At 59.9% G+C, this 26,515-nt stretch overlaps 1 protein-coding gene across 4 annotated transcripts in view; it reads left to right on the forward strand.

The window, feature by feature from the left end:
• NBEAL2 (neurobeachin like 2) overlaps positions 1–26,515 on the forward strand; it is a 184,664-nt gene that overhangs the window by 106,195 nt on the left and 51,954 nt on the right. For 3 of the 4 annotated variants that reach the window (XM_089776843.1, XM_089776845.1, XM_089776844.1), the window contains exons 8-16: positions 1,434–1,740; positions 3,429–3,535; positions 9,242–9,325; positions 13,335–13,418; positions 18,196–18,294; positions 20,377–20,957; positions 21,890–22,022; positions 24,014–24,133; positions 26,057–26,384. In XM_089776843.1, coding sequence (XP_089632969.1) covers positions 1,434–1,740; positions 3,429–3,535; positions 9,242–9,325; positions 13,335–13,418; positions 18,196–18,294; positions 20,377–20,957; positions 21,890–22,022; positions 24,014–24,133; positions 26,057–26,384 — 1,843 coding nt within the window. The remainder of the gene's footprint in view (positions 1–1,433; positions 1,741–3,428; positions 3,536–9,241; positions 9,326–13,334; positions 13,419–18,195; positions 18,295–20,376; positions 20,958–21,889; positions 22,023–24,013; positions 24,134–26,056; positions 26,385–26,515) is intronic. The other variant, XM_089776846.1, reaches the window with a different exon arrangement.

Genomic DNA, 26,515 nt, shown 5'->3' on the forward strand with positions numbered 1-26,515 from the left:
CGAGGGGGGGCAGATAGAGGGAGGTGGGGAGTGCCCCAAGGATCAGTTCTAGGGATGGTTTTTTTCAACATCTTTATTAATGACCTGGATGAGGGGATGGATTGCACCCTCAGCAAGTTTGCAGATGACACTAAGCTAGGGGGAGAGGTAGATACGCTTAAGGGCAGAGATAGGGTCCAGAGTGACTTGGACAGATTAGAGAATTGGGCCAAAAGAAATCTGATGAGGTTCAACAAGGACAAGTGCAGAGTCCTGCCCTTGGGACGGAAGAATCCCCAAGCGTTGGTACAGGCTGGGGACCGTCTGGCTAAGCAGCAGTTCTGCAGAAAAGGACCTGGGGGTTACGGTGGATGAGAAGCTGGATATGAGTCAACAGGGGGCCCTTGTAGCCAAGAAGGCTAATGGCATATTAGGGTGCATTAAGAGGAGCATTGCCAGCAGATCTAGGGAAGTGATTATTCCCCTTTATTTGGCTCTGATGAGGCCACATCTGGAGTAGTGTGTCCAGTTCTGGGATCCCCACTACAGAAAGGATGTGGACACACTGGAGAGGGTCTAGCAGAGGGCGACCAAAATGATGAGGGAGCTGGAGCATATGACTTATGAGGAGAGGCTGAGGGAGTTGGATCTATTTAGTCTGCAGAAGAGGAGAGTGAGAGGGGATTTGAGAGCAGCCTTCAACTTCCTGAAGGGGGGTTCCAAAGAGGATGGGGAGAGGCTGTTCTCAGCGGTGGCAGAACAAGGAGCAATGGTCTCAAGTTGCAGTGGGGGAGTCTAGGTTGGATATTAGGAAAAACTATTTCCCAAGGAGGTTGGGGAAGCGCTGGGCTGGGTTCCCTAGGGAGGGGGTGGAATCTCCATCCCTGGAGGTTTTAAGTCCCTGCTTGCCCAAGCCCTGGCTGGGCTGATGGAGTTGGGGTGGGTCCTGCTTTGGGCAGGGGGCCGGACTCAGTGACTCCTGAGGGCTATTCTAGCCCTGGGATTCTAGGATTGTGGGTGTCAGCCTGTCTGAGGCCGATTTCCAGCGGGGGCACTAGAGCGATTGCAGACACCTCCTGTGCTCTCCGTCCCTTCCCTCCCCTCCCATTAGCACCCGCCTCCCTGTGGGCTGCAGCCAGTAGAGGGCGGCCTGATTGCGGGGTATTATTTCCGCCTGACGATTACTGCCCTCTGCTGGACAGGGTTTGCAGAACAGACCCAAGCCGCCGAGCCCGTGATCAGCCACCCTTGCGGGAGTCTAGATGAGGCTAGCCCAGGGCACCGCCACCTGCTTTGGCCCAGATTCCCTGGGGCGTGCCCCGTGCCGCACAGAAGCGTGCTCAACACAGGGCGGGTGCGAAGTCCCCCTTTGGGGCTGCGTCTCTGGGCTCCGGGCCCTGAGCGCGGCCGCGTGGCGCTTGGTTTCCTCTCAACGGGCTGCTTTGTGTCCCCAGCAAAACGCCCTGCAGGTGATCACGCCGGCCTCCGTGGAAGTCCTCATGCTGGTGCTCAGGCGCTGGTGCTCCCCGGGGGACAGGGACACCAGGGACCCCCGGCTACTGCAGCTGACCTTGAAGAGCCTGGTGGGAATGATTCACACCTTGCACACCAGCAGCCCGGGCCAGCGCCAGATGGAGATCAGGACCATTTTGGACAGCTACTTCAAGGTCCTCAACTCTGACCAGCCCATGGCCTGCCTGGAAGGCCCGCCGGCCGCTCACTGGGAAGAGGGCCTGATTACTCTCAGGGTAAACATGCTGGGTAGGTAGCCCTGGGCCTGGAATTCGGGGTTGGAGGCATGTTTCCGGTGGGGGGCATGCGTCTGGGTGGTGAGGTTTTTCTGCAGGAGGTGGGTACGGTTCCCTGGCCTTCCACCAGGCTGATGGGAGCTGCCGGCCAGGTTGCTCTGTACCCCTTAGTAGGATGATGCAGGTTGCTCCGCATCCTAGGCCAGCAGGGCTCAAACGCCTCGACTGCCAGGACGGCTGCCACTAATGCTAGCGAAAACAGGGCACCGCAGTCCACTGCATTGTAACCGCCTGCCAAGCACTGCCCATGCGTTGGCTCGCCTTCTCCGACGATGCCGGGCTCTTCCCTGGCTCCCATGCCCCTGGTGCAGACCGAGGCCACGCAGCCTGATGTGACACTGTTCCGAAAAAAGCCAACGTGCTTCGGGGCTGCATTGACAGGAGTGTGGTGAGCAAGACAGGAGAAGTCATTCTTCCGCTTTATTCCGCACTGATGAGGCCTGGCCACCGGTCTACTGGAGGATTGGCCAGCTGGAGGATTGGGTCCAGTTCTGGGCCCCACATTTCAAGAAAGATGCGGAGACATTGGAGAAGGTCCAGAGAAGAGCCACAAGAATAAAGATCTAGAAAACATGAGCTGTGAAAGAATTGGGCTTGGTTAGTTTAGAAAAGAGAAGACTGAGAGGGGACATGAGAGCAGCTTTCAAGTATCTAGAAGGGTGTTACAAGGAAGAGGGAGAAAAATTATTCTCCTTCACCTCTGAGGACAGGACAAGAAGCAATGGGCTGAAATTTGAGTGAGGGAAGTTTAGGTTGGACATTAGGAAAAACTTCCTACCTGTCAGGGGGGTTAAACACTGGAATAAGTTGCCCAGGGAGGTTGTAGCATCTCCATCACTGGAGATATTTAAGAGCAGGTTGGACAGACACCTGTCAGGGATGGTCTAGATCAGGGGTTCCCAGCCTATGGGTCGGGACTCAAATATGGTGGCGATTACCAGGGCTCGCCAGCCGCGCTGTCCGACGTTCTGCGCATGCGCAAATCGCCTGAACCCGGCTCTTCCAGGATGTAATCTACTCGCCACGGGCAAGTAGATTACATAGATTGTCGAGCCCTGGCCATTACATTTCAAAAGGGTCACCCAGTGTCTCCCATGTGGCTCTGTCCCCTCTCCTCCCCCCGTTTTTGAATTGCCTTGGGTCACCAAGTCTTCCTGCATTGTCAAAATGGGTCCCCATCTGGAAAAGGTTGGGGACCGCGGGTCTAGATGGTGCGTGGTCCTGCCGTGAGGGCGGGGGCAGAACTCCATGACCTCTTGAGGTCCCCCCAGTTCTGGGTTTCTGTGATTCGATGTAGGGGAGGCCTCGCTGTTCCTCTGGCATGAAATCAACATGCTCTGAGAGAGGCTTCCGCCTCACGCCCCCCCCCCCCCCTTTGCGCATCTCTCCGGGAGGGGAGGATCACCCTGTAAAGGAGACACCCTGCTGGAAACCAAGCACCTGCTGCGTCCCAAGTCTCCTTTCGGCCCCCCAGGAGCTCTGGGAGTGGGTCGCGTGGGGCCCGTGAACTCTGCTATCGGGGGTGCTCCATAGCCGGAGGCTCCTGCGGGGGGTTTCCTTCTGCTCCTCTGGCTGGCGCGAGTCTCCAGCGGCGCTCCCCGGGCGGCTCGCGTTGACGGGCGGCTCTTCTCTCACCGCCAGACGCGATTCCGGAAATGCTGAATTGTGGCGACCGGCCTGTCCTGCAAGCCATATTTCTCAGCAACAACTGCTTCGAGCACATCATCCGGCTGATCCAGAACAGCAAGGTATGCTCCCCGGCGCGCTCCGCGGCACAGGTGGGGGGGGAGGGACGCTTCCACCTGCCTGGAAGAGCCTGACGCTGCAGGGCTGGTGTGAGCGGGGGGCTTGTTCTAATCCAACCTAACCAGGCCGGGCTCTGCAAGAACGTGAGTAATTGACTTGGGGTTGCTCCTTTTCTTCAGGCCCATTAACTGTCTCTTGAGTCAGATCCCCTGAAGATCTGGAGCAGGCCCAGTGTGGGAGACTAGCTCAGCCAGCTCATGGAGCCTTGTACAGGCTCTCCAAGAGGAGTCACTAATTCATGTAAAAACGAGGAGTCCAGTGTCCCTTTAAAGACTAACGCATCCGTTAGGGTGTGTGGCAGCCCATGCTAGCAATGCCTCTCTGCCACGACCATCGCAGCAACAGGGCTGCCTCGAGGCAAGCGAATAAATGGGCACACATCAGACATGAAGAATGGTCACGCCCAAAAACCTGCGCGGGAGCTTGTTGACCTCCCTGGACTCGCCGATTTGGGCTGGCAAGTTGCCATTCTCAGGCAGAAAAACTTCAAAACCAGACTGCAGAGAGGAACTTAAAACAAATAAAACAATACATCTGAAAACAATTTAAAACAAATAAAAGGAAGTTCTTCTTCACACAGCGCATAGTCAATCTGTGGAACTCCTTGCCTCAGGAGGTTGTGAAGGCTAGGACTATAACAGGGATTAAAAGAGAACTAGATAAATTCATGGAGGTTAAGTCCATTAATGGCTATTAGCCAGCATGGGTAAGGAATGGTGTCCCCAGCCTCTGTTTGTCAGAGGGTGGAGATGGACGGCAGGAGAGAGATCGCTTGATCATTACCTGTTCGATTCACTCCCTCTGGGGCACCTGGCATTGGGCACTGTGGGCAGACAGGACACGGAGCTGGATGGACCTTTGGTCTGACCCAGTCTGGCCGTTCTTATGTTTAAATGCGGAGTCGGAATTCATGTGGAAATTTGATACCCTCAACCAAGGATTCAGTCGAGTGGGGAACCTAAGGCCGGGGGGCTGGATGCGGCCCCTGGCTTGCCTGGATCCAGCCCCCCACGTTCAGGGCTGCCCCCCAGCATTGGGGAGCCCACACTAGCACTCCAGGCTCCCCACCGTCCCATGGGGCTGGAGCACACAAACTCTACTCGCCTGGGCCCCCCCAGGCAAGAGAATGTGGGAGTGTCTCCCTCTTCCATTAGGGGCCGTAGGGGCCGCATAGGGAGGGCTTGTTTCTTTGGGTTTTTTGCTTTGCACTTGTGTGCGGCCCCTGATGGATTTTTCGGTGGGTCAGCGACCCCTGGCCCAAAAAAGGCCCCTCAGCCCTGGTTTACATTAACACTTGGAGTGGTTCTTGCATTAGAATAGGTCAGTGTTTCCCTGACTTGGCACTGCCCCTCCCTCTCCCGCTCTTAAAGAGACAGAGCCTCTTTTTTTTTTTTTTTTTTTTTTTGCCAGACAAATTTTAACCCGGCAACCCTAGGGGTTCCTTGAAATTCAGGTTCTCTCAACTTCTCACGGCTGCTAGAGATGAGCCCCTTCCTTTCAGTTTTCATTAGCACCGTTGTCACACTTCCCCCTCTGAATCCCTCCATCCGTCCGCAGCTGAGGACGTGAGTTGTAGCTCATGAAAGCTTCTGCCCTAATGCTCTAATCCATTTGTGAGCCTTGGAAGGGCCCCTGGACTCCCTATTGGTTTTGCTGAAACAGACAAACATGGCTCCCTCTCTGAAACTAATTCTTGTGGTGCTCATCCGCCCGGACCCACTCTGGGTACACGGTAGCCTCCGCTTCACCCTCTTGTCTGCCGGTTGCCATTCGGATGGCAAGCTTGGGGAGGCAGACTGATTTCCTAGGTGTGTAGGGGAGGCTACTGCACACAAACGGATCATTGTCATTAGCATGGAGCAAGCATTGTGTCTCTGACGCTAACCCCCCACCACCAGTGCACATTAGAAATGCTAATCCACTTTTCTCAGGACTCGGATGTCCACCCAGCTGTCCTGGCCAAATTCTAGCAGGGCCCTATATTCCCTGAATGTTTTCACTTGCGCATAGCATCCTTCACCTCTGTTCACTCCTTGCCTAGTATTCCTGTCTGCTGTGAGCCAGCACCCCCCGGAAGTGGCTGCCTCTCTGGGCACGTGCATGCAGATCCTGTCATTGATTAGTTGGGGAAAAGGCGGAAAGAGCCCAGCACGGGGTTTTGGGTCTGCAGGCTGCCTTTGGGAAAGAGCTGTTAACTTACAGAGCAGGTTTGCCCTGGACACGGGATGGATGCAGGTGCCACACTCCCGTTTCTAATCATAACGCAGAGATCCATCCCCGATTCAGCTGGCTGCAGTCGGAGACCACTTTTTAGTCAGCTCACTGTTAATTAAAAAAACCCCAACATCCTTTTTGCTCCTCGATTCACGCTGCCTGTCCTGCAATGGGTCTTTGGGGCTTGTCTCCCGCCAGGAGCGCTGTGTCGGGTGTCCCTCTTGCTGCAGTTTCCAGGACTGGCGAGAACACGCCAGCCTGTGTTTGGCCCCGTGCCTGTTCGTTCTGCCTGGAAAACCCCTTCAGTCCTTCTGGTATCCAAAGGACGATTTACATCCACTAGTAGCCAGCGGAAAGCGGGACCCTGCTGGAATCTTGCTCTCCCTCTCTTCGCCCGCGTGTTATTTTTAACTTGGGTTTAAACAAACCAGGTGCAGGCTGGCTGGAATTTTCCCGTGTATGGCGTTGCCGGGAGCGGTGGCTCAGAACACGCCCCGTGCGTGCGCCCCTTCCAGGTGCCCCCTGCCCATGTTTGGCATTGAGGGAACATCTTGGCTCCCTCTTCAAAACCCAGGCTAGCTGGGGGCGTTCGTCACTCAGCAGCATCCACCAATAAGGTGCCACTCGGGCAAAGCCTGAATACCAGTGGGCACTGTTGCCAACACATGCAAGGAAGAGAGGGCCTGGGAGAGGCTGAAATTGCCCATGGTCCTGAGTAGCTGGCTAGAGCAATGATTACCAATCTTTTTCCCATGGAGGAACCCCTAAAACAATTTTTCATATCCCAAGGAACCTTAGATATGAACTGACCAAAATAAAGAGGCAGTCGGTAGCATATGAACATTACTCCAGTATTGCCAATTGCTGGACAAAAATTCCCACGATATTTCTCCGCTCTACTCTGCACTAGTTAGGCCTCAGCTGGAGTACTGTGTCCAGTTCTGGGCGCCACATTTCAAGAAAGATGTGGAGAAATTGGAAAGGGTACAGAGAAGAGCGACAAGAATGATTAAAGCTTTAGAGAACATGACCTATGAAGCCAGGCTTCATGAACTGGGCTTGTTTAGTTTGGAAAAAAGAAGATTAAGGGTGGACATGATAGCGGTTTTCAAATATCTAAAAGGGTGTCACAAGGAGGAAGGAGAAAATTTGTTCCTCTTGGTTTCTGAGGACAGGACAAGGAGTAATGGGCTTAAAGTGCAGCAGGGGAGGTTTAGATTGGACATTAGGAAAAAATTCCTAACTGTCAGGGTGGTCAAATATTGGAATAAATTGCCAAGGGAGGTGGTGGAATCTCCCTCTCTGGAGATATTTAAGAACAGGTTAGATAGACATCTGTCAGGGATGGTGTAGACGGAGCTTGGTCCTGCCTTGAGGGCGGGGGGCTGGACTCGATGACCTCTCGAGGTCCCTTCCAGTCCTATGATTCTATGATTCGAGGGGTATTTGGAATTGTTCACGGTATTTCAAAATTTGTATTTATTTATTCCACAATTTCTCGCGGTACCCCCGATGACGGTCTGTGGAACCCCAGGGTTTCGTGGAACCCTGGTTGGGAACCACTGAGCTAAAGCTACAAGAAGATTTGTTTTTCTTCTGGCAAAGCCGAGGGTCCCTGCAGCAGGTGGTGATGAGCCGGTGAAGGTGGCTTGGGGTTGGAGAGGGGAGACAAGCAGGTAGTCGAATAGGTTGAGACCTAGCGGCAGCTACTCCCTTCACCAGGTCTCCTTTTGGCTCTTCAGACCTGGGCCGCTGTGGGGTGGTTTTTACCCCTTCGCAGCCCTGCCGGGGCTCTCGGCTCTTCTCAGTGTTTCTGACCTTGGGAATCACCCGGCAGAAGTTGCCTGGCACTGGATGCTTGCACCATGCTTTGTGCACACTAATCAGCCCTTGGCAGGGGCGGGAAATGACGGCATAACTCAGCTCTAGGGATCTTCGCAGGAGGAGAAGGGGGGTGACTTCCCGGATGCAAACTCAGGACCTCTTGTCTCCCCAAGTGCCGTGAGGGGGTCACGCCACTGACATGTGCCCTCCGGGTGCCCGTGTCCCACCCTGGCAGGTGGCACGAACCCTTTGGCACAGACTCCCGCGGCCTTGGCTGGGGCGTGCTTGGAGTCTCTGCCGCAGGCGGAGGTCTTGCGAACAGCCCTGCCTGCAGGCGGATTCTCAGAAAATCAAGAGCAGCTGGGTGGCGCTTTGCTCCCTGCTCCCCTGGCCTGCAAGACCAACCCTTGGGGAAGCTAAGAAATGATTTTCCCTCTCTCTCCATCTCTGACGTCCTGGCCAGGGGGCGTGCAGCCTCTGGGCCGCCTGTGGCAAATCTGCTGTTGGCTGCTTGGTCGGAAGCAGCTGCTGCCGGGAGAACAGAGTGCCGGGGAGGTAACTTACAATGGCCAGCTCTCAACACGGCCTTCCCAACGCCAGGGGCAGGCTGTTCCCCAGTGCTCCAGGGGGCTCCGTGCTGCTAGCAGCCACTCCGGTGCTCCAGGGAGGAAACCAGTGACAGCGGCACCAGGCGTTGGTCTCTGCCGGTCTCATCTGCCCCCCTCTGGAAGCAGCTGCGCAGACTGGCTGCGCCACTTGGCTTTCGGACAGTCGGGTGGGTGCCCTAGCAGGTGACCCACATCCTCCTGTGACTGTCCTCCCAGGCTCCCTCGGAGCATCCTGGTTTCCGGGGCGTCCAGCTCTTTCCAGTCCCCTCTGGGTGCCCTGCTGACATGTGACTGGCAGGAAAAGCTTTTTTGCCGATTCCCGAAGGCCTCGCGGTTCCCGGTGGCCACCGCTACGCTGTCTGTCACTGGCCTGTTAAGGCAGACCCCGCAATGTCGATGCCAGGCGTTTCCTCTCCTTCCTCCCCTCCCCCTTCCATGCTGCACCCTGCTCTCTAAAGTGAACGCGCAGGAGAAATACCAGCTGAAAATATTGAGAAAAATGAATCATTCTTCCATTGAAACCACTGGGCTGCCTGCCATTTTAATATATCGAACCACCAAGGTCATCTGTTCTTAATCGGGACAGTCTGGGGTTGCATCAGTAATCATTGAAAAGTACTTCACATCTGATGCTGCGGAGCTGAGACGTCATAAACCCTACGTCAGAGGCAGGCGGCCGTCCGGAGTTCAGACCCTGACCCAGGACCCGTGGGGAGGAGGGGGGAGGGGGCTGTGCTTTGGATCAGGCCCAGAGCAGGAGTTGTGACAAGCTGGGCTTGAACACAAGACCTGAGGGGAAACCCCATGGGAGTTCGGAGGGTCTCTCTCGCCCCGGCCCCTCTGGCTCGGGGGGCACCCACGTTGGAGCTGCGTCCCAGCGGTGGCGGAATGCGGCTCTGTCGACAGCCTGGCTGGTTACTCCTGCGCCTGTCCGCCGCGTGCTTCACCCTCTGTGTCTCCCCCCTGTGGCTGACGGAGCTTCTCTGACCCCCTTTCCGACAGCTCTACGTGGGCGGGGCGCGCCGGGCGGACGCGTCGGGGAGCGAGCTCGCCGCACACTTGCTGATGGAGAGCGATGTCCAGCAGGTACTGCCTGTCACTTGGGGGTGGCCCGGGCACCGCACAGACCGGGGGCTGCTTTCGCGAATGTCTGTTGTGCCACAACAAACCGGGTCATGTCAGCAGCCCCGTCCAGTCAGGGCAGGGGGAACGCTTTTGTCTGTGGCTCTGGGCCCTTTTCTCAGGCCGGGTCGGCCGGCACCGTCCAGCGAGAGCGAGGAAGGAAATAGCGAGACCAGACCTGAGCCAGCCCAGTACCCTTTGGCTTGGCTGGGGGGGGGAGATTTTCGCCCTTGCTTGGTGATTTCCGTTCCCAAGAGCTTTGCACAGAGGGGGAAACTGAGGCAAGGCCCCAGAGCTGGCAGTAATGGAGCAAAGGGGATGCCTGGCTCGCCACTCACCCTCCCCGCTAAAGCTAATGTTGCCTGCATCCAGACCAGGACTAGCGCTCTGAGCAGAGCCAACAATAATGCTGCTCCCCCATGGTACCTGAGGGCCTCCCAGCAGCCCTGAGATAGACACAGGCCAGTATTCTCATCCCCCTTTGGCAGGTGGGGAAACCGAGGCAGACTGAGTATTAGTCCTAGAGCAATGTTTCTTAAACTGTGGACGCCCTTAAAGGGGCAGGTGACCTTTTTTTTTTCCCCTCAATAACTTTCCCCTGACCCTTTTTTTTTTTTTTCCTCACAACAAAAAAATCCTTAAAAAAAAAATATTGTTTGGTGTTCCTCAGTCTTAAAAAGTTTAAGATACACTGTCCTAGAGTCAGGCCGTTCGAAGCTGGAAGGGCCCCCCCCAGAACATCTGGCCTCCTGCCTGATACGGGCCCCCCACATCAGCTCCCCCCAACCCAAATGGAAGGAGACCCAAGTGTCGCCACCCGCAGGACACTGCAGCGGGATGGGGCCCGAGCGTAGGATATTAGCGACTGAGGCGCTCCAGTGCCTGAAGCCGTGCAGTGGTAGAGGATTAAGTGAGACCCCCCTACCCTCGGTGAGAGCCCTGTGCTCCAGAAGAAGGCAACCCGCCCTTCCCCCAAGCCACGGCCAGTCTCAGCTGGGTTGAACCCAGATCTCCTGGGCCCCAGTCTAGCCCCTACTCTGCCCCTACCCTGTCCCGCCTGCCTTGGGAGCTGGGGCAGATTTCGAGCGGTAGCCATACCGCATGACTGGGCCCTGCCACGGTCTCGTGCCCACGGCAGGCCTGTCCCCGCTGTGGCTAGGTGGGAAATAACCCAGCCCCGTCACTGCTGGCTGCACGAGGCTCTTTGAACCGGCTCTAAGCGGCTCCCTGGGCGCGATGGCCTGGCGTGCCCCAGAGCCTGGGGGAAGAGAGCAGCCGGCGCTTTCCCGGGGTGCACCCTGTTGGCTGTAGGAAGAGGGTGGAGTCAGAGGTTAAATGGTGGTGTGGGGGGAGAGCTTCCTTTGCCCCTGTAACGGGACCACGTGGACGCCCCTGATGCTGACATCCCCGGTTTGGGCACGGTGATGGCACGGTGGGGGTGAGTCTGCACCAGTTGCATGCGTGCATGCGTGTGTGTGTGCACGCCATGGGAATTTCCCGTCCCTCGCTCCGAATACGCCGGCTTGCTTGTGTGGAGGCTGAGGGGGAGCCGTCTGGCGCGGGTCGTGGTGACGTGCTCCTCAGCCTTCCACGGGCACGGGGGGGGTGGGTGGGGAGGTGCGGAAAGGCTTCAGCTACTTCCTGTCAGGCCGCCGAGCCGAGCGCCGGGAGAGCAGCCGCCGGCTGGTGCTGACCGAGGCCCTTAGCCAGGAACCCTGCTGTCCCGGGGGTAGATTTCCCAGTGGTGTTGGCAGGCCGGCAGGGCCCTGTCCTGTCAGGTGCCAGGCCCCGTCCAACGCCAGCTGTTTCCGTGAGAGTTTGCCGGTGGGCAGGATTGGGCCCACAAAAGCCACTTCCACGTGGGACACTCCTGTTCCAAATCTGATGCCAGCTGGCTCCCGGGGGGGCTACTGAGGGATGGGGGGGGTGTCTTTATCCCCTCCTAGCTGCAAGGGCCTCCTGTGGCGTGGGCTCCCCCATCGGGAGCGACCTGCCCAACCCCCCGCTCTCCTTGGGCCTGAATTCCCAGCCCGGGAAGAATGGGGAATGGCTGTTTGAGTAGTCGCAGGAGCCTGCCTGCCCAGCTGGAAGGTGCTGACCCGTGTTCCTGGCTTGCCCTTCCTTGTCGGCTCGGTAGCTAGGGAACCGAGAGAGGGTGGCTGGGCAGACTGGCCCTTCTGGCTGGCTGCCTTTGAAACGGAGCAGCAGCTTAGCCGAGGAGGGAGCCAAGACCGTCTCCTAGCAAAGGGAGGCGGGTAGCCGCTGGAACAGCTGAGAGGTGTTAGCAGCTGGTGGCACGATGCAGTTTCATTCCAGAAAACCCAGGCAGGCCAGACGGTTCCCTCCCTTTCCGGCACCTGGCTGGCTCCGCGGGAAAGCTTGCCGCGCAGTGTGTGATTCTCCCGCGCTTGCCCCGCGCATGTGCCTCTTGGGAGTGGGTCTCGCGGCATGCCCCGGGGGTGCAGCACTCCCAGAAGGGGGGCGGGGGAGCCCTTGCTGAGTCTGCAGAGCGGGGCGGAAGAGGAGGTGGCTGAGGTGAACTCCTCTCTTTCCTCTGCCTCCTTCGCATGCCTCCAGGCCAGGGGGAGAGCCTCAAGCAGCTGTTTACACCAGTGGGGCTTCAAGCCCCTCACGGGCTGCAGGGTGAGTGGGGTGAAAGTCTTTGAGGCCCAAAAGAGGGTCCGGGGGGGAATGACCTGGGTTGGGGGAGCAGGCCTGGGGAACCCCTCACCGACTCGCCTGTTTTGGGGTAGGAACTTGTCTTTGCTTCCGACCCTTCCTTCCCTCCAGGCCTGCTCTCCTTTCAAGCTAGGGTTGCCAGATACTGTCACCAAAAATCCCCCACATGGCAGGATTGAGCAAAAAAATCTGGAGGGTCCACTTTTGTCGACAAAACCCTATAGACTGCAAGGCTCTTTCGAAAGAGGCGTTTGGAAACGCGCGTCTAGGCGACAAGCAGTACTTTCGGAAAAGCGAGCTGCTTTTTCGAAAGAGCGCACCCCGGGAGTCTGGCTACTCTCTTTCGAAAAAGCACCGTTGCATTACAGAGCGCCGTTTTACGAAAGAGCGCTTTCGAAAAAAGCCGTGCTTCTCGTAAAATGAGGTTTTCCGCCGTCGAAAAAACAGCCGCCTTCTTTTGATTTCCTTTCGAAAGAACGTGGCAGCAGTCTAGATGCAGGGGAAGTTTTTTTGAAAAGAGGCCACTTTTTTTCGGAAAAACCCTGCCGGTTACATACACCCCTAAAGGCCTTAAAACAGCCCGCAGATGCAAGGCCCGGGTGCGCTGAATTTCTCTGCAGATGCAGACGGGGCCGGGTGGCATGGGACGACCACGCCACCCTGCGGTCACCTCCTGTCCCTGCTGGGTCTCCCCCGAGGAAGACGCTGCCACGTGGCCCTGGACATGACCTGCGGAGTTTAGCATTAAACCTAGCTGCATCTGAGCCTGCACCCCCCAGAGCTGGGGGCATTCTCTCAAACAGCTGCCCAGGGGAATCTACTCCCGGGGGTAGAGGGGACAATGGAGCCCTTCTTTCCTGCGGACCAGTCAGGCCCGGCTGTGGCGCTCGTCTGCCTCGTCCCAGGCATCCTACCGCTTTGGTGGCTCTGGGGAGCTCAGGGCGCAAGCTCTGGGATCCGCAGAACTAGGATCCTCCCAGCCGCTGACACCAGGCAGAGACCCAGCAGCTCCCCGGTGGCTTCACGATCCAGTTTCTCCATGAGGCTGAGAGACCTGCGGCCCCCCCCGGGCAGTCTCAGCTGACAGGGTCTGAGCTTGGCGCCCGTGTGCTCGCCAGCCTGGCAGCGGCCGACCTCCCCGGGCTCGGAGGCCTGGCAGTTCTGGGCTCGGCTGGTGCTGCGGTGAGGCGGCGGGAGGAGCTGTGGGCGCGGGGCAGGAGTAGGTTACCGGCCCAGCAGATCTGAACCGGAAAGGGTCAGCGCCCAGTGATCCCTCGCTCTCCCCCGCCTGCAGGTGTTCGACCGCAGTTCTGACGCCATCACGGTCCATGCCATCAGCGTGCTCACCTCCATCATGAGCAATTCGCCCTCCGCCAAGGTAAGAGGGGGAGGCCTGACCGCCTCTGGGGTGCCGGGCGGGGGGGGGGGGGGAGCGGGATGCAACACGTCGGTGGAAGGGGGAGGGAGAGAGGCCAAGGGGAGAGCGCACTCCGGTTCTCCGGAAGCCTGTGTTCAACTCTCTTTCCCCACCCCGTGCCTCAGTTTCCCCATCTGCGAACTGGGAATCGTCACACGAACCTCCTCTACCCAGTGCTTTGAGATGGCTGAGTGACAGCCAGGAGGGAGAACACACTGGAATCCAAGCCTAGTCGATTGCCTGCTTGAGGAGGGTCTGGAGATCGGGTCCTAAGGGGAGGTTCTGCCACCCTGCGTCGGAGCGGTGTCCCCATCTCTGCCTCATCACCTTGTTGGCCCCGGGACTCAGCGCAGCGTCAGAGCCCCCTCCCGGGGAAGCCTGGCTGCCCTCGGGCCCCTTCGCGGTCTCCAACGGGAGCTTCCAGCCCTAGAATTGTCAGTCAGGTGGAGACAGAAACCAGCCAAACTGCCGCTTGCGTGAGAGTTCAGTCTGGCCGCGCAAACACCCGCTGGCAGCGTGAACGGCCGCTCCCGGCTGCTGGCCTTTCTGGCGGAGGAGCGCCGGACCAGCTGAGGGACGGCGGTGTCAGGGGTAGTCCCGCCAGGCGGAGACGTGGGCTGGGGATGAGACGGTTTCTAACCAGCGGAGGAGTGAGGCCCGGGAGCGGCCTCCCCGTAGACGTGGGGGCAAAGAACCGAAGTAGATGGAAGAGGGTGCAGGGTACGTGGCTGGTGGGGATGCCTGTGAAAGAGGGGAATGAAAGACCATGCTGGGCCCGGCTGGGAGAGCAGGAATCCGGACTCCATGACCCCTTGAGGTCTAATAGTTTATGACTATGAATTTGAGCTGACGTGGTCCCTATTCCCCAGCTGCCTGGCTCTGGCCAGATCTTTTTTTTTTGGACGGTTTTCTCCACATAGATGGCTGCGGGGAGGAATGCGACTGGGCTGCGGGTGGGTTTCTGCTCACCCCGTCAGACTCCCTTTGCTGCTCCCCGCGCGCTGCACCGCGGTTTCCCGGTGGGCTGCCGTGTCTGTGGCCTGCTCGCGGGGAGCTCGGTGCCGGCCGCACTGCCGGGCGCTCGGTCCGCCGGGGGCTGCGCTGGGAGCGCCTCTGTTCGGTGCCGGCGGGACGAGGCCCCTGGGGCTGGAGAGCATGCGGGAGAGTTGCAGTGCTCTCCCAGGCAGCCGTGTGTCGGGTCCGTGCAGGGCGGGGGCTGGCTGCAGAGGGCAGTGAAAGGGACAGGCTGAGGGAAGGCAGCAGGATACTGAGCGTAGATGGGAGGCGCACCGGGCGGGTGTGTACGGGGCTATGCGGGGTGTATACTCTGCTGCTCTCTCTCGGGGGTGTACTATCTACACTGCTCTCTATACTGCACCCCCCCCCCCCCCCGGCACAGCTGTCTACATCCAGGGCGGGGCCTCAACTGGAAGGGGTGGGGCCTAAACTGGCAGGGCGGGGCCTAATCCAGAAGAGGTGGGGCCAGGATGCTTCTGGGCTTCTCCATCCCCAGACCATGCTTGGTCTTGGGGTGAGGGGACCCCTTTGCTCCCCCCTTCCCACGAGGCACCCATGCCCCTGGAAGGGCGGGAAGAGGCTTCGCACACTCCCCCACCCCCAAGCCAATCAGGGCTTGGGGGCGGGGCAGCCGGCGACGTCTCTTCCCACCCCGCGAGCAGCACAGGGCACTTCAACGCATCGGTGCTCCTGGCAGGGCAGGCGGAAGCTTCCCGCGTCCCCCGCCCACAGGCCGTAATTGGCCCGGGGGCAGGGGAGCGGCAGGGCCTCCGCGGGACGGATCAACCCGTTTGGTGGGCCGGATTCGGCCCACGGAGGCCCCTTTGCCCACCCCTGGTCTACGTGCTACGTAGTGTCGTGATTTTGAATGAATCCTCCGAGGCGGCTACTTTCACCGCGCTGGTGTTGAATGCCTGGGACGAGGCGGCTGGTTTTTCACGCCCAGGAGGATTCTGCTCCCAGGGCGTCCAGCCAGCGTGTGGCTCCATCCGGTTCAGGTTCGACCGTATTCCCGGCGTGCCGGTTCCGTGGCGGTTCCAGCCACCGCAGACCTGTCACGGGTGGGTGACCCGTTCAGACTCCGCTCTGGGGGAAGGGAATTGAAATCGAGCCTCTTTGGGTTGGCTGGTTGGCGGGAGTTCATTTTTTAGCTTGGCGCGGATGTTCCGGGGGGCCTCTCGCGTTGTCCAGGAAGCAGGAGTTCGGTTTCAAAGAGCGGCGTGGCTGAGCCAAGGCTCCAGCTGCTCATATCTGCTCGTTTGTCTCGAACCTCTGCCGCGATGGGACACGATGGCGCTTGGAGCCTCCGGTGGGGGACGGGAGGAAGGAGCTGCCCTGGGATTGGGGCTGGTAGGAGGATGCAGAAAGCTAGGGAGCTATTTCCTTTTGCCTCGGGCTTGAGGGAGCAGCTGACCGCTTCTCTCCCCCGGGGGCGTCTCCAGGGGCGTGTCTGCACTGCGCTGAAAGACCCGTGGTGCTGAGGCACGGACCCTGAGTCAGCTACCCCAGGCCCTGGGAGTCACTGCTGGGTAGGATTTGATTACTGTGGAGACATTGCTGGAGATGGTTCATCTATCTCTGGGAGCCACCAGCTGCCTCATGGGTCATTCCAGTAGCTCCCCGAGCTTCCTCTCCTTCCCTACTCTCGTGGGCTGGCCTCCTCCCTTTCTGTTTTCTCTTCTACTCCTCCTCTTTTACTTGTTCCCATACCACAAGAACTAGGGGTCACCGAATGAAATGTATAGGTAGCAGCTTTAAAACAAACAAAAGGACGTTTTTGTTCATGCAGCGCACAGCCAACTGGTGGAACTCCTTGCCAGAGGATGTTGGGCAGGCCAGGACTTTACCGGGGTTCAAAACAGACCTAGATAGATTCATGGAGGTTAGGTCCATCAATGGCGATTAGACAGGCTGGGTAGGAATGGTGTCCCTGGCCTCTGTTTGTCAGAGGCAGAGAATGGATGACAGGAGATGGATCACTTGATGATTCCCTGTTTTGTGCACTCGCTCTGGGCATCTGGTGCTGGCCACTGTGGGCAGACAGGACACTGGGCGAGATGGACCTTTGGTCTGACCCAGTCTGGCCGTTCTTATGGGCAAGGCCTTTCTGAGAGCTTGCACAGGCCCATGGGACATTTGGGGCTTTAACAACGGCAGTCGGGTCAGAGTCAGGTTTGGTTTCAGTATTGATCTTACAAAGGGCAGAGCCTTTGTTTCACCTGGCAACCTGCATTCTTTTCCCAGCTCAGTGCAGGTTCTAGGTAGACAAACGTGGGGATTCCAGCTGGTTCCGGTGCCATTCCCTGTCCCCCCCCCCCCTCTCTCTCTCTCTCTCTCTCCCTGTCCCTCTCTCTCTCTCTCACTCACACACACACACACACACACACACACACACACACTCCCTGTCCCTCTCTCTCACACACACACACACACACACACACACACACACTCCGAATGCCCATGGCGCACACCTGTTAACTACATGAGTCATAGAATACGGTTCCTTATCATCGACTGCTAAAATCGGACCGTGACTTCTCACACAAACACACCCTCTTCCTGCATATACAGCAGCTGACTTCTATTCGGTGGTTATCTCAAGAATACACCTTTGGGTTCCTTTGTCTTTTACATAGAAACATTCATCCCTTTCTCGTAGATTCTTATCCTCACACACACATCCCAGATGTTCCTGGGTCACACTCGGAAGCATGTCCGTGGTTTCCCGTTGTTGCTTTTCTTTATGATGGTCGGTGGGAAACGTAATCCAATGTTTTGTGAGCTGGATTCCCATAGGACAGATAGTTAGGCTGGGGTGTGCGGTTACTACCTATTCTTGTAGAACTGTGGAATGATTAAAGATTGAATGAAGAAAGGTCTAGAGAACATGACCTATGAAGGAAGACTAAAAGAACTGGGCTTGTTTAGTTTGGAAAGGAGACCGAGAGGGGACATGAGAGTGGTTTTCCGGTATCTAAAAGGGTGTCACAAGGAGGAGGGAGAAAAATTGTTCTCCTTGGCCTCTGAGGATAGAACGAGAAGCAATGGGCTTAAACTGCAGCAAAGGAGGTTGAGGTTGGACATTAGGAAAAACTTCCTACCTGTCCGGGTGGTTAAGCACTGGAATAAGTTGCATAGGGGGGTTGTGGACTCTCCGTCACTGGCGATATTTAAGAGCAGGTTAGACAGACATCTCTCAGGGATAGTCTAGATCAGCGTTTCTTACGCTGTATTCCGCAGAGAACAACAGAATTCAAAATGGCCGCTTTTTTTTTTTCTTTTTCGCTCAACAAAAAATCCTTGGTCTTCCTCGTTACAAAAAATGATTGTTTGGTGTTCCTCAGTCTTAAAAAGTTTAAGAAACGCTGGTCTAGATGGTGCTGGGTCCTGCCGTGAGGGCGGGGGACTGGACTCGATGCCCTCTCGAGGTGCCTTCCCGTCCTAGTGTCCTAGGGTTCTAACTATTGAATCTTTGTTTAGGGTAAAATCTTTGTTTACCAATTTCCACCAGGTCTCTTCCCTTCTGTAACATTTTCCCACGGCAGTTTTCTTATTTCCAAAGGCAAATTTCCTTGCAGACTTGCCCGGGTGATGGGAATGACCAATTGCCGGCTTTCGGGAGACATTTTCTTGCATTGATCCCCTAGTTCCTGCTGCTGTGCTGCTCACCCCTTATGGGATGTTTGTACACACGACACCCATCTGCACACCTTGCTTGCAGGAGGTGTTCAAGGAGAGGATCGGCTACTCCCACCTGTACGACGTTCTCAAGAGCCAGAGCCAGCCCACCACCCGCCTGCTGGAGGCGCTCCTCGACATGGTAAGGACAGCACGCCGCTGCAGCGTGCCTCGGGGCTTCCCAGTGCCTGCCCCACACAGCCCAGCCCCCCTTCGAGATTGGGGGGGATGATGCTCCACTACCATGTGACTCTGTCCCCTTCTGCGTGGGCGGCCGTGCGGCCTGGAAGCTGAGCGCTTGGGCAGCCACGCGAGAGAGATTCAAATGCTGCCCAGCTACTTAGCAGAGCACTTGTGTTTCTACTGGTGGTGCACATTTGCATATGTCTCGGTGCACAGAACAAAATGTATTCTGTGTGTGGATGGAAACAATTAGAGCAGTGTTTCTTAAAGATGGGTGGCAAACAGAGTTCAAAATGGCTGCCCTTAAGGGGGCAGAGTGACTTTTTTTTTTTTTTTTTGCTCAACAAAAAAATTGTTGGGTGTTCCACATAAGAAAAAAAATTAAGAAACCCTGAATTAGAGGGAACCATGGGTGGGACAGAGCTAGAGGCTTGTACTGCCTCAGCCTGGTCCTTTGCCTCACCAGTAGAAGTTGATGGTTTCACAGCCAGAGGTCCTGGGTTGCTGGTGGCCCACCCAAGGCTCTTGCCGAAGCTGTACTGCCAGACACAGCGTGTCCCCATGTGCTACAGCACATCCACTTTCTCGCGGGCCGAACGGTGAAGTGATGAGATGCAGCTGGTCCCTTTTCACTCCTCAGTACAGTGGTGGTGTTTCCACGGGCCTGACCTTTGGCATTTGGTGGGAATTTGGCCCATGCGAAGGTGGCTCCCTGTGTGTGGCCACATGGTTGGTCTGGACTCATGCCAACCCCACCTCACGCCCCACCCTGTCCCTGCCTCGTGGGCCAGCCCAGCTGGGGAACCGCAGGTCTGCCGCCATGTCCTCGCACGGGAGGCCAAGGGCACGTGAGGGAATGAAACTCGCGACAAGCTCACGGTTAGGTAGCACGTCCGGCATCCTCAGTCCAGACGACCGTGAGAGACAGCACTTTCCCGCGAACGCCCCGGGTCCAGTGTGATACCCACACGCGCAGGGGGCCCTGCCCGCCGGTGCCACTGAGTCAGGCAGCTCCCTCGTGCCGGCACGCCCAGGCATCGGAACACATGTTGCGGGGCCTGGTCTCCAAGTGCGTTCGCACGCATCCCAGGCTCTGGGGCAGACTCTACCAGTCGTCCAGGTCCAGCGTGCGTACGGGCCCGCGCTCGCGTTCAGCGCACTAGTGCGCTACGTGCAGGAGCGTCCTGGCGGGATGGGCCCCGCGATGATCCGTATCCTGCTCCCCGCCCTCCCGCCAGAGCTGCTCTTGTATTCGCCCGCCAGCTCAGTCAAAGCAGGGGGCGGGCGAAACCTTTGACAAAGGAAGAGTTCTCTCCACTTTCTATGGAATGGGACCCAGGGCTGCCCCAGACGCCAGGGCACGTCCGTTCCACCTGCTTGTTCGGGTGCCGCCTGCCAGGCCGAGGCCTCGGCTTTCCCTAGAGATTGGGATCGAGGTTTCTCTTCCTCCCCCGCAAGCGGCCCGATGACTCTGGCCCCAGAGGTGGGGGGCTGCAGAGCGAGCCCTTTCCCTGACGTTGCAGGCGATGCCGAGGGAAGGAAGGGAGGCTCGCTGGGGAAGATGCCTTGAGAAAGGGGAGGCGGCCGAGTCCGGGGGTTCGAACGGCGAGCGGGTATTTCCCCAGCCATGAGAGCAGGGGCCGAGATCTCGGCCGCGGTTTTGACGTCCGTTCCAGCGATACCGTCGTCTGCCGCGCCTGGCCCCTTCCTCGCAGGGCTGGGGGCGGGTGAGGGAGGATCCTGCCTGATCCGCGAACCGGTTAAATGCTACGTTTCGCCGGCTAACTGGTGAAACGGGGTTTTACATCCCTGGGGAGTGGGGAGGGGGCCTCCTTGCACATCTCCCTGGCAGCCGGGCGGAGCTGCTTCTGCCTCCCAGCCGGGTGCGCTCAGGGCAGAAGGGGCCGGGGCGAGCGGCCGAAGGCGCCGGGATGAAAGGAAGGCCCAGGAGGAAGACAGAGCCCCGTTCCCCCGCAGATCACCCGGGGCAGGGAGAGCGCTATGGCCCCGGGACGTGACCCCGCGGTTTGTGTCTCGCCAGGCCGTCGAAGGCGACCACGCCGCCTTCCCCGTGCGGCTCATCCGCAACGAGCAGCCGCTGCTGCTGCTCACCGCCTGGCTGCCCGAGCTGGCGTCGCGGGACCTGCAGGTCTTCCTGTCGGACTGGCTGAAGAGGATCTGCGACGCCTCCCCGCCCAGCCGCGTGACCTGCGTCAAGGCGGGCCTGGTCGGCTGCCTGCTGGACGCCCTGGGCGCGGAGCGGGCGCTGGACCGCCAGTGCGCCGAGAACCTCATCTACCTGCTGCAGGTGCTGGGTGGCCTCTCCATCCGGCCGGGGGAGCTCCGCCAGCTCCTGCGGCTGCTGTGGACCCCGCCCGGGCAGGAGCCGCATCCCTACACCGCGCAGGTCGTGCGGGCGCTCTCGGGCATGGCCAGGAGGGAGCGGTCCGAGAGGGCCCTGCAGTACTTCGACCTGACGCCCAGCATGGCGGGGATCATGGTGCCGGCCATCCAGAAGTGGCCTGGGAGCGGCTTTGCCTTCCACGCCTGGCTCTGTCTGAACGAAGAGCCCCAGGAAGAGCTGGATCGGCCCACCCAGCTGAAGCGGAAACAGCTGTATAGGTAGGGAGGGGGCAGGGGGCCGGGGGGGGGGGTTCCTCTTGTCTCCTTCCCTTCCTGGGAAACCCGCTGTAGCTCCCTGGAGTTGGGAACCCAGCAAGCCCAGGGTTAAACCCGCCGGCCGCTGCCTCGCGAGCTGGTATTTGCCCGCTCCTGATTTAAAACAGTGGGTACCAAAGAGACTGCCCAAGGTTGCAATTTTTATCCCATCTCCCTCCGTAAAGAAGTTGCATCCCAGGCCAGCCCACAACAGGGCGCGCGCTTCCTACGGGAGATTTCTCAAAGGTGTTTCAGGGAATTGCTCCTCCAAGATTGCCTCTTGTGCGGTCGTCGCTCACCTTAGCAATGGCGTTGAATTCCTGCAGTGCTCACCCATCTCTGGAGAGGGAACTGGCGTCTGCCCTGACTCGGACAGTAGCACAACGTTGCATGAGGGGGAGTACGGCCCAGTGGTTAGGGTGCTACGCTAGGACTGGAGAGACCTGGTCCCTGCTCTGCCACAGACTTCCTGTCTGACCTTGGGCATGTCACTTAGCCTCTCTGAGCCTTGGTTCTCCCGTGGTTGTGAGGATAGATCTGGTTCTGTGAGGGGCGTGAGGGAGGCCACATACTTAGAGCCGAGTTGATAGCCAAGCTCCTGCCAGGCCGAACTCGGCTCTCCCACCCCTAGCAGCCCCAGTGTGACTGGGGGGGGGGGGTACATGAGGTTGCTTGGGGCAGAATCTGAAGACCACAGGGTCGCGGCTCCACTGTGAAGGGCTGATCCTTTATTACTGGGTGAGAAGAGCCCAGCTTGCTCTCGGGATCCTGGGGGCAGGAAAACCACCCTGGGGCATGGAGACCCGCTTCCCAGCCATTCCCTTCCACATGCGCCCTCCCGGCTCCTAACACCCGCGTCGCCACTCTCCCTCCCTCCTGATGACGTCCCCCTGCAGCTTTTTCACGGCCGGCGGCACGGGCTTTGAGGCGTTCTTCACGGCCGAGGGGATGCTGGTGGTGGCGGTGTGCACCAAGAAGGAGTATATGACGGTGGCGCTCCCGGAGTTCCCCTTCAACGACTCGGCCTGGGTGAGTACGGCCCCCTTCCGCTGGCATGGGGCACCCCCTTGCAGTGCAGCTGAAGGTCCCGCGCGGGAAGAGTCCTAACTAGGTTCACAGCAGAGCTGGAGAAACCCACGGCGGACAGGTCCCTCCGTGGGCATGAGGGCCCTGCTATCTTCACAGCTATAAAGAACGCATCCCAGACCGGGAAATCTGCTGTGCCCCGGTGCCCCATGAAAGGGGGCTTCCTCCCGCCGACTGGGCCGGGAGAGGGCAGAACCTGCCCTGCTCTGGCGGGGGGAGGGAGACCAGACCAGACCCGCCTCTCCCCCTTGCAACCTCCTGCAGTTGCTGCCTTTGGAGTCCAGTCCTGAAGGCAGCACAGAAGGGAGGGTGACAATCCCATGCCCCCCTCCAACAGGTTTGTGACCCCCCCCCCCATAATCTCCTTTTGGGTCAGGACCCCGTGGTTACAACACTGGGAAATTTCACATTTACACAGTCGGAAACGTGCCATTTACCAGTGTTCACATCCTGTGGCTGTGAAATTGGCCGCAATGGACTGTGAATTTGGTAGGGCTCTCGCCAGTAGGCAAGCTGGCCAGGGATACAGCCCCGTGCTCGGGGTGCCAGAGGCTGGGAAGGGAGAGCCAAGCAGGGCCGGATGGGTGCTGTACGTGGCCCCTGAGGCTCCGGTATTGGCCACTGTGGATATGGGATAGTGGATGGTGGTCTGTCGGTCTGTCCACGCTGATGCGCTTCAGCTCCCCTGACCTCTCCCGGGCCTGCACTGAGAGCTCTGAGACCGACAGCTACCCCGGCCACCGTCTGTGTGGCACACGCTGTGGCAGTGGCAGGCCTGCCCTGCAGCCGAGCCGCTGGCTGTCCCGGGCAGCACCTGCTCCCCTGCCGCGGGGCCCGCTTGGGCTGCGCGCGGGTCTCTCGCAAGCTGCTCCGGGCTGAGCCAACCGGCGCTGGCCCTGGAGACCTTTGGCGAATGCTTGAGCAAAGCGTGGGGCATTCGGGAGGCGGCGTCCGTCCCCGCGAGGCGCCTCCGAGGCAGCGGCCCGGCACGGAGCCCTCCCGGATCCTGTGCGTCTTTCCTGAGGGCAGAGGTGCCTAACCTCCCTCGCTGGCCCTGGTCCCTTCTCACTGCGCTCCCCTGGGTTCCGTGGGGCGCGGTGTCCCCCCCCCCCCAGCCCTGTGGTTGCTTCTGCAGCCGGGCGCTCCGGAGAACGCTGCTTGTCCCTCCCCCGCAGCCTCAAGGACCTGAACCTCCGTTGATCTGGTAGCCGGGTTCGCCTTCCGATCCTGGGGCTGGAGGAGACCTCAGGAGGCCTCGAGTCCAGCCCCCTGCCCAAAGCAGGACCAACCCAACTCAATCATCCCAGCCAGGGCTTGGCCAAGCTGAGAATGCAAAACCTCTAGGGATGGAGATTCCACCCCTCCTTAGGGAACCCAGCCCGGCGCTTCCCCACCCACCTCGGGAAATAGTTTTTCCTAATCTCCAGGCTAGTCCTCCCCCACTGCAACTTGAGACCATTGCTCCTCGTTCTGTCATCTGCCCCCACTTAGAACAGCCTCTCGCCAGCCTCTTGGGAACCTCCCTTCAGGGAGTTGAAGGCTTCTCTCAAATCCCCCCTCACTCTTCACTTCTGCAGACTAAACAAGCCCAAATCCCTCAGCCTCTCCTCATAGGTCAGAGCCCCCTGAATCGTTTTGCTCGCCCTCCGCTGGAGCCTCCCCAGTGTATCCACATCCGTGCGGTCGTGGGGACCCAGCATTGGACTAGGGTCCCGCGTGGCCCCGGTTCCAGGACGAGATGGCTTGGCTGGGCTGCGCCAGGCTCCTTGGCGAGTCCGGGAGGAGGGGGCTGGACCCCTGGGGCTCTGGCGTTCGGGGGGGGAATGGGCTTGCAGGCTGGGGGGCGCGTGCGATAGTCAGGGAAGGGGCAGGGCGGAAGCTGCCGTCCAGCCCTCTGGCAGGCCCTGACTCTCCCCGCCCGGTCTCCCCTGCAGCACTGCATCGACATCGTCCACATCACCGGCCGCCGGCCCTTCGGCCAGAACCTGGTCCACGTCTACGCGGACGGGCAGCTGCGGCAGGTGGCTCAGCTGCGCTTTCCTTCCCTCAATGAGGTAACGCGGGGGGGCGGTGGCAGCCCCGTGCTGATCCCTCCCTCCCCGCGCACCGGGCCAGACCCCTTTGCCCTGCCGCCCCCGGCGGACTGGGGGCGCACCAGGCCACCCGCGCCTGGGCCGACCAGGCTCCGGACTCCTCCCCGCCCGGAGAAGTGGAGCCCAAGGTTGTTCCGTGGCCCCGATGGCAGCGCCGCGTCTCCGGCGGGGTTCCCACCGCGCCACCCGCCTGCCTCTTGGGGCGCGGGGCTCTCCGCTGCCTCGGCCTGCCTGGCGCCGGGCGCCCCTCCCTGTGGCGGGCTCTGGAGACTAGGCCGAGAGGCCGCACGCCTTCCCAGACCGGCTCCCCCGTTGCCGGAGCGGCGTCTGTGACCAGCTCCTTCCAGGGGAGCAGCCAGGCCCGGGGCTGCCTCTGCGGGCGAAGGGCTGTGGAGAGCGCTGCTTCCGAGCAGGGACTGAGCTAACCCGCAGAGCTAGGCGTCCCTGGCCATGGCCAGATCTGGCCTCTCCTTTCTCCCGCGGGTGCGCTTGGGGTGAAAACCATCCCCCGCGCGGCGCTGAGGGCACAGCTCCCTTGACTGCACCAGGCCAGGGTTTTCCCCAGGCCTTCTGTGGCCCTCGGCCCGGCAGTGGGGAGAGGGCACTGCTGAGGTGGCCGGCGGGGGCCCGGTTCAGCACAGCCCCCTGGCTCAGCCCCCCCGGGGGAAGCGCCAGGCTGGAGTGAGACCGTGCTGAGCGGTTTTCAGGGGGTGAGCGATCGAGGGGGGTTCGGGGGAAGGGTGTCGGGCCGAGGTCACTTCTGAAGGGCCTAACGGGACTCTGGGGGGGTGCCGGGAATGAAGAGGCCGGGCCTGGGGCGGTGGGGAGGGGGTGCGTCAGGAGAGCAGTCCCCACAGTGCGCTGAGAGGGACGGGGCTGCTCCCGACTCGGAGCGTGAAGCCGCTCCCTCCTGGGCATCCTCCCGTCTGCTCCCGCAGCTGGTGGGGAGGGGGAAGCGTCCGGCTCCCACAGCTACGGGCAGCTGGCTCTCCCCAAGGGCCTGCGCTCCTCCCTGGTGGCCAGCTCGGAGCTGGGCTAGGGGGGCACGTCGGGGAGCCTGCTGGCTCAGGGTCAGAGGCCGCAGTGGTTACGTGCTGGCCATGCATGGGCAGAGACTTGGGGTATCCATCGGCACAGGGAGCTGGCTCCGGGCCGTCCCTGGCGCTCCGGGCCGGGGGACTGGCCGAGCGGGGTCAGAGTAGCCAGGCGGCCAAACAGGGTTCGGGAGGCGCTGGTCAGAGCCAGCCTCTGTCCTTCTGCGCGGCACCTCTGAGCCGGGATGGGAACACATGGGAAAGGGCATCTCCCAGCCCCGTGCTGTAGGTCCCTGCGATCCAGCGCTAGCTGAAAACGGGACAGCAGGGCCTCCTTCTTTGCCCCGAGGGCGAGGGATTGGGTAGGTCCTACAGGAATAGGTCTCTCTCATCGCGGCTGCCTCAGATTCTGGGGTCTGAGCCGTAACGTTGGAGGTGCCTTTCTGGTACAGACCAGCTCACAGGGACGCCCTCCCCAGTCGGCGCCGGGGCCGTGCAGGCTGAGGGGAGACACGTGTGTCTCCTTTCCCGCCACGGTCACTCCAGGGGCAAGGGGTGCAGCGTTTTGGGGGCAGGAGGAGGGCTCCGTAAAGGGGGCTACAGGCAGGGGGAAGGAGAGCAGCCATCCGCCAGTCCGGTCTGTGGGAAGGTGACGCTTCCTGTTGGCACGGCGAGATCCTAGCTGAGGGCCCGGCCCTGTGGCGCCGGGTGCTGTACAAACTCACGAGACAGTCCTTGCTCCGAAGAGCTTTCAGCTCAAATGCCAGGCCAAGGGCGGAGGAGGTGGAGGAGACGCCTCCCCCTCCTCCCCCGGGCTCCGGCCGATCCTCCTCTCTCTCTCTCTTTCCAGTCGTTCACCTCGTGCTGCATCGGCTCCGCCGGCCACCGGACGACGACCACCTCCACGGCCTACCCCCCGCCTTGCCACTCGCCGGAGCAGGCCTTCCCCTCCCACCCCGCCCTCAGCCGCTCCCAGTCCTTCCCTGCCTCCTTGGCCACGCACTCCTGGACTCCCGGGGCCGCCCAGCCCCCCCGGGAAGGCCAGGTGTCTACGACGGTGGCGGGGAGCCAGGACACGGAGTGGGGGACCCCCACCTCCCTCGAAGGGCATCTGGGGTCGGTGTCCATATTCTGCGAAGCCCTCCAGCCGGCTCAGGTCAAAGCTCTTTTCTCCTCAGGTAGGGTGAGGATCTCCATGGGAGACTGTTGTCCCGGTGCGGGGGGCTATTCCGGGGGGGGCAGGAGGGATCGCTGAGCCCCCACCCCATGGAGGTCAGAGCTGTCTGACCCGGGCGGCTGCCGGCTGCTT

This window comes from Pelodiscus sinensis, chromosome 2 (assembly GCF_052426305.1).
Source record: "Pelodiscus sinensis isolate ZL-2025 chromosome 2, ASM5242630v1, whole genome shotgun sequence".
Lineage (NCBI taxonomy): Eukaryota > Metazoa > Chordata > Testudines > Trionychidae > Pelodiscus > Pelodiscus sinensis.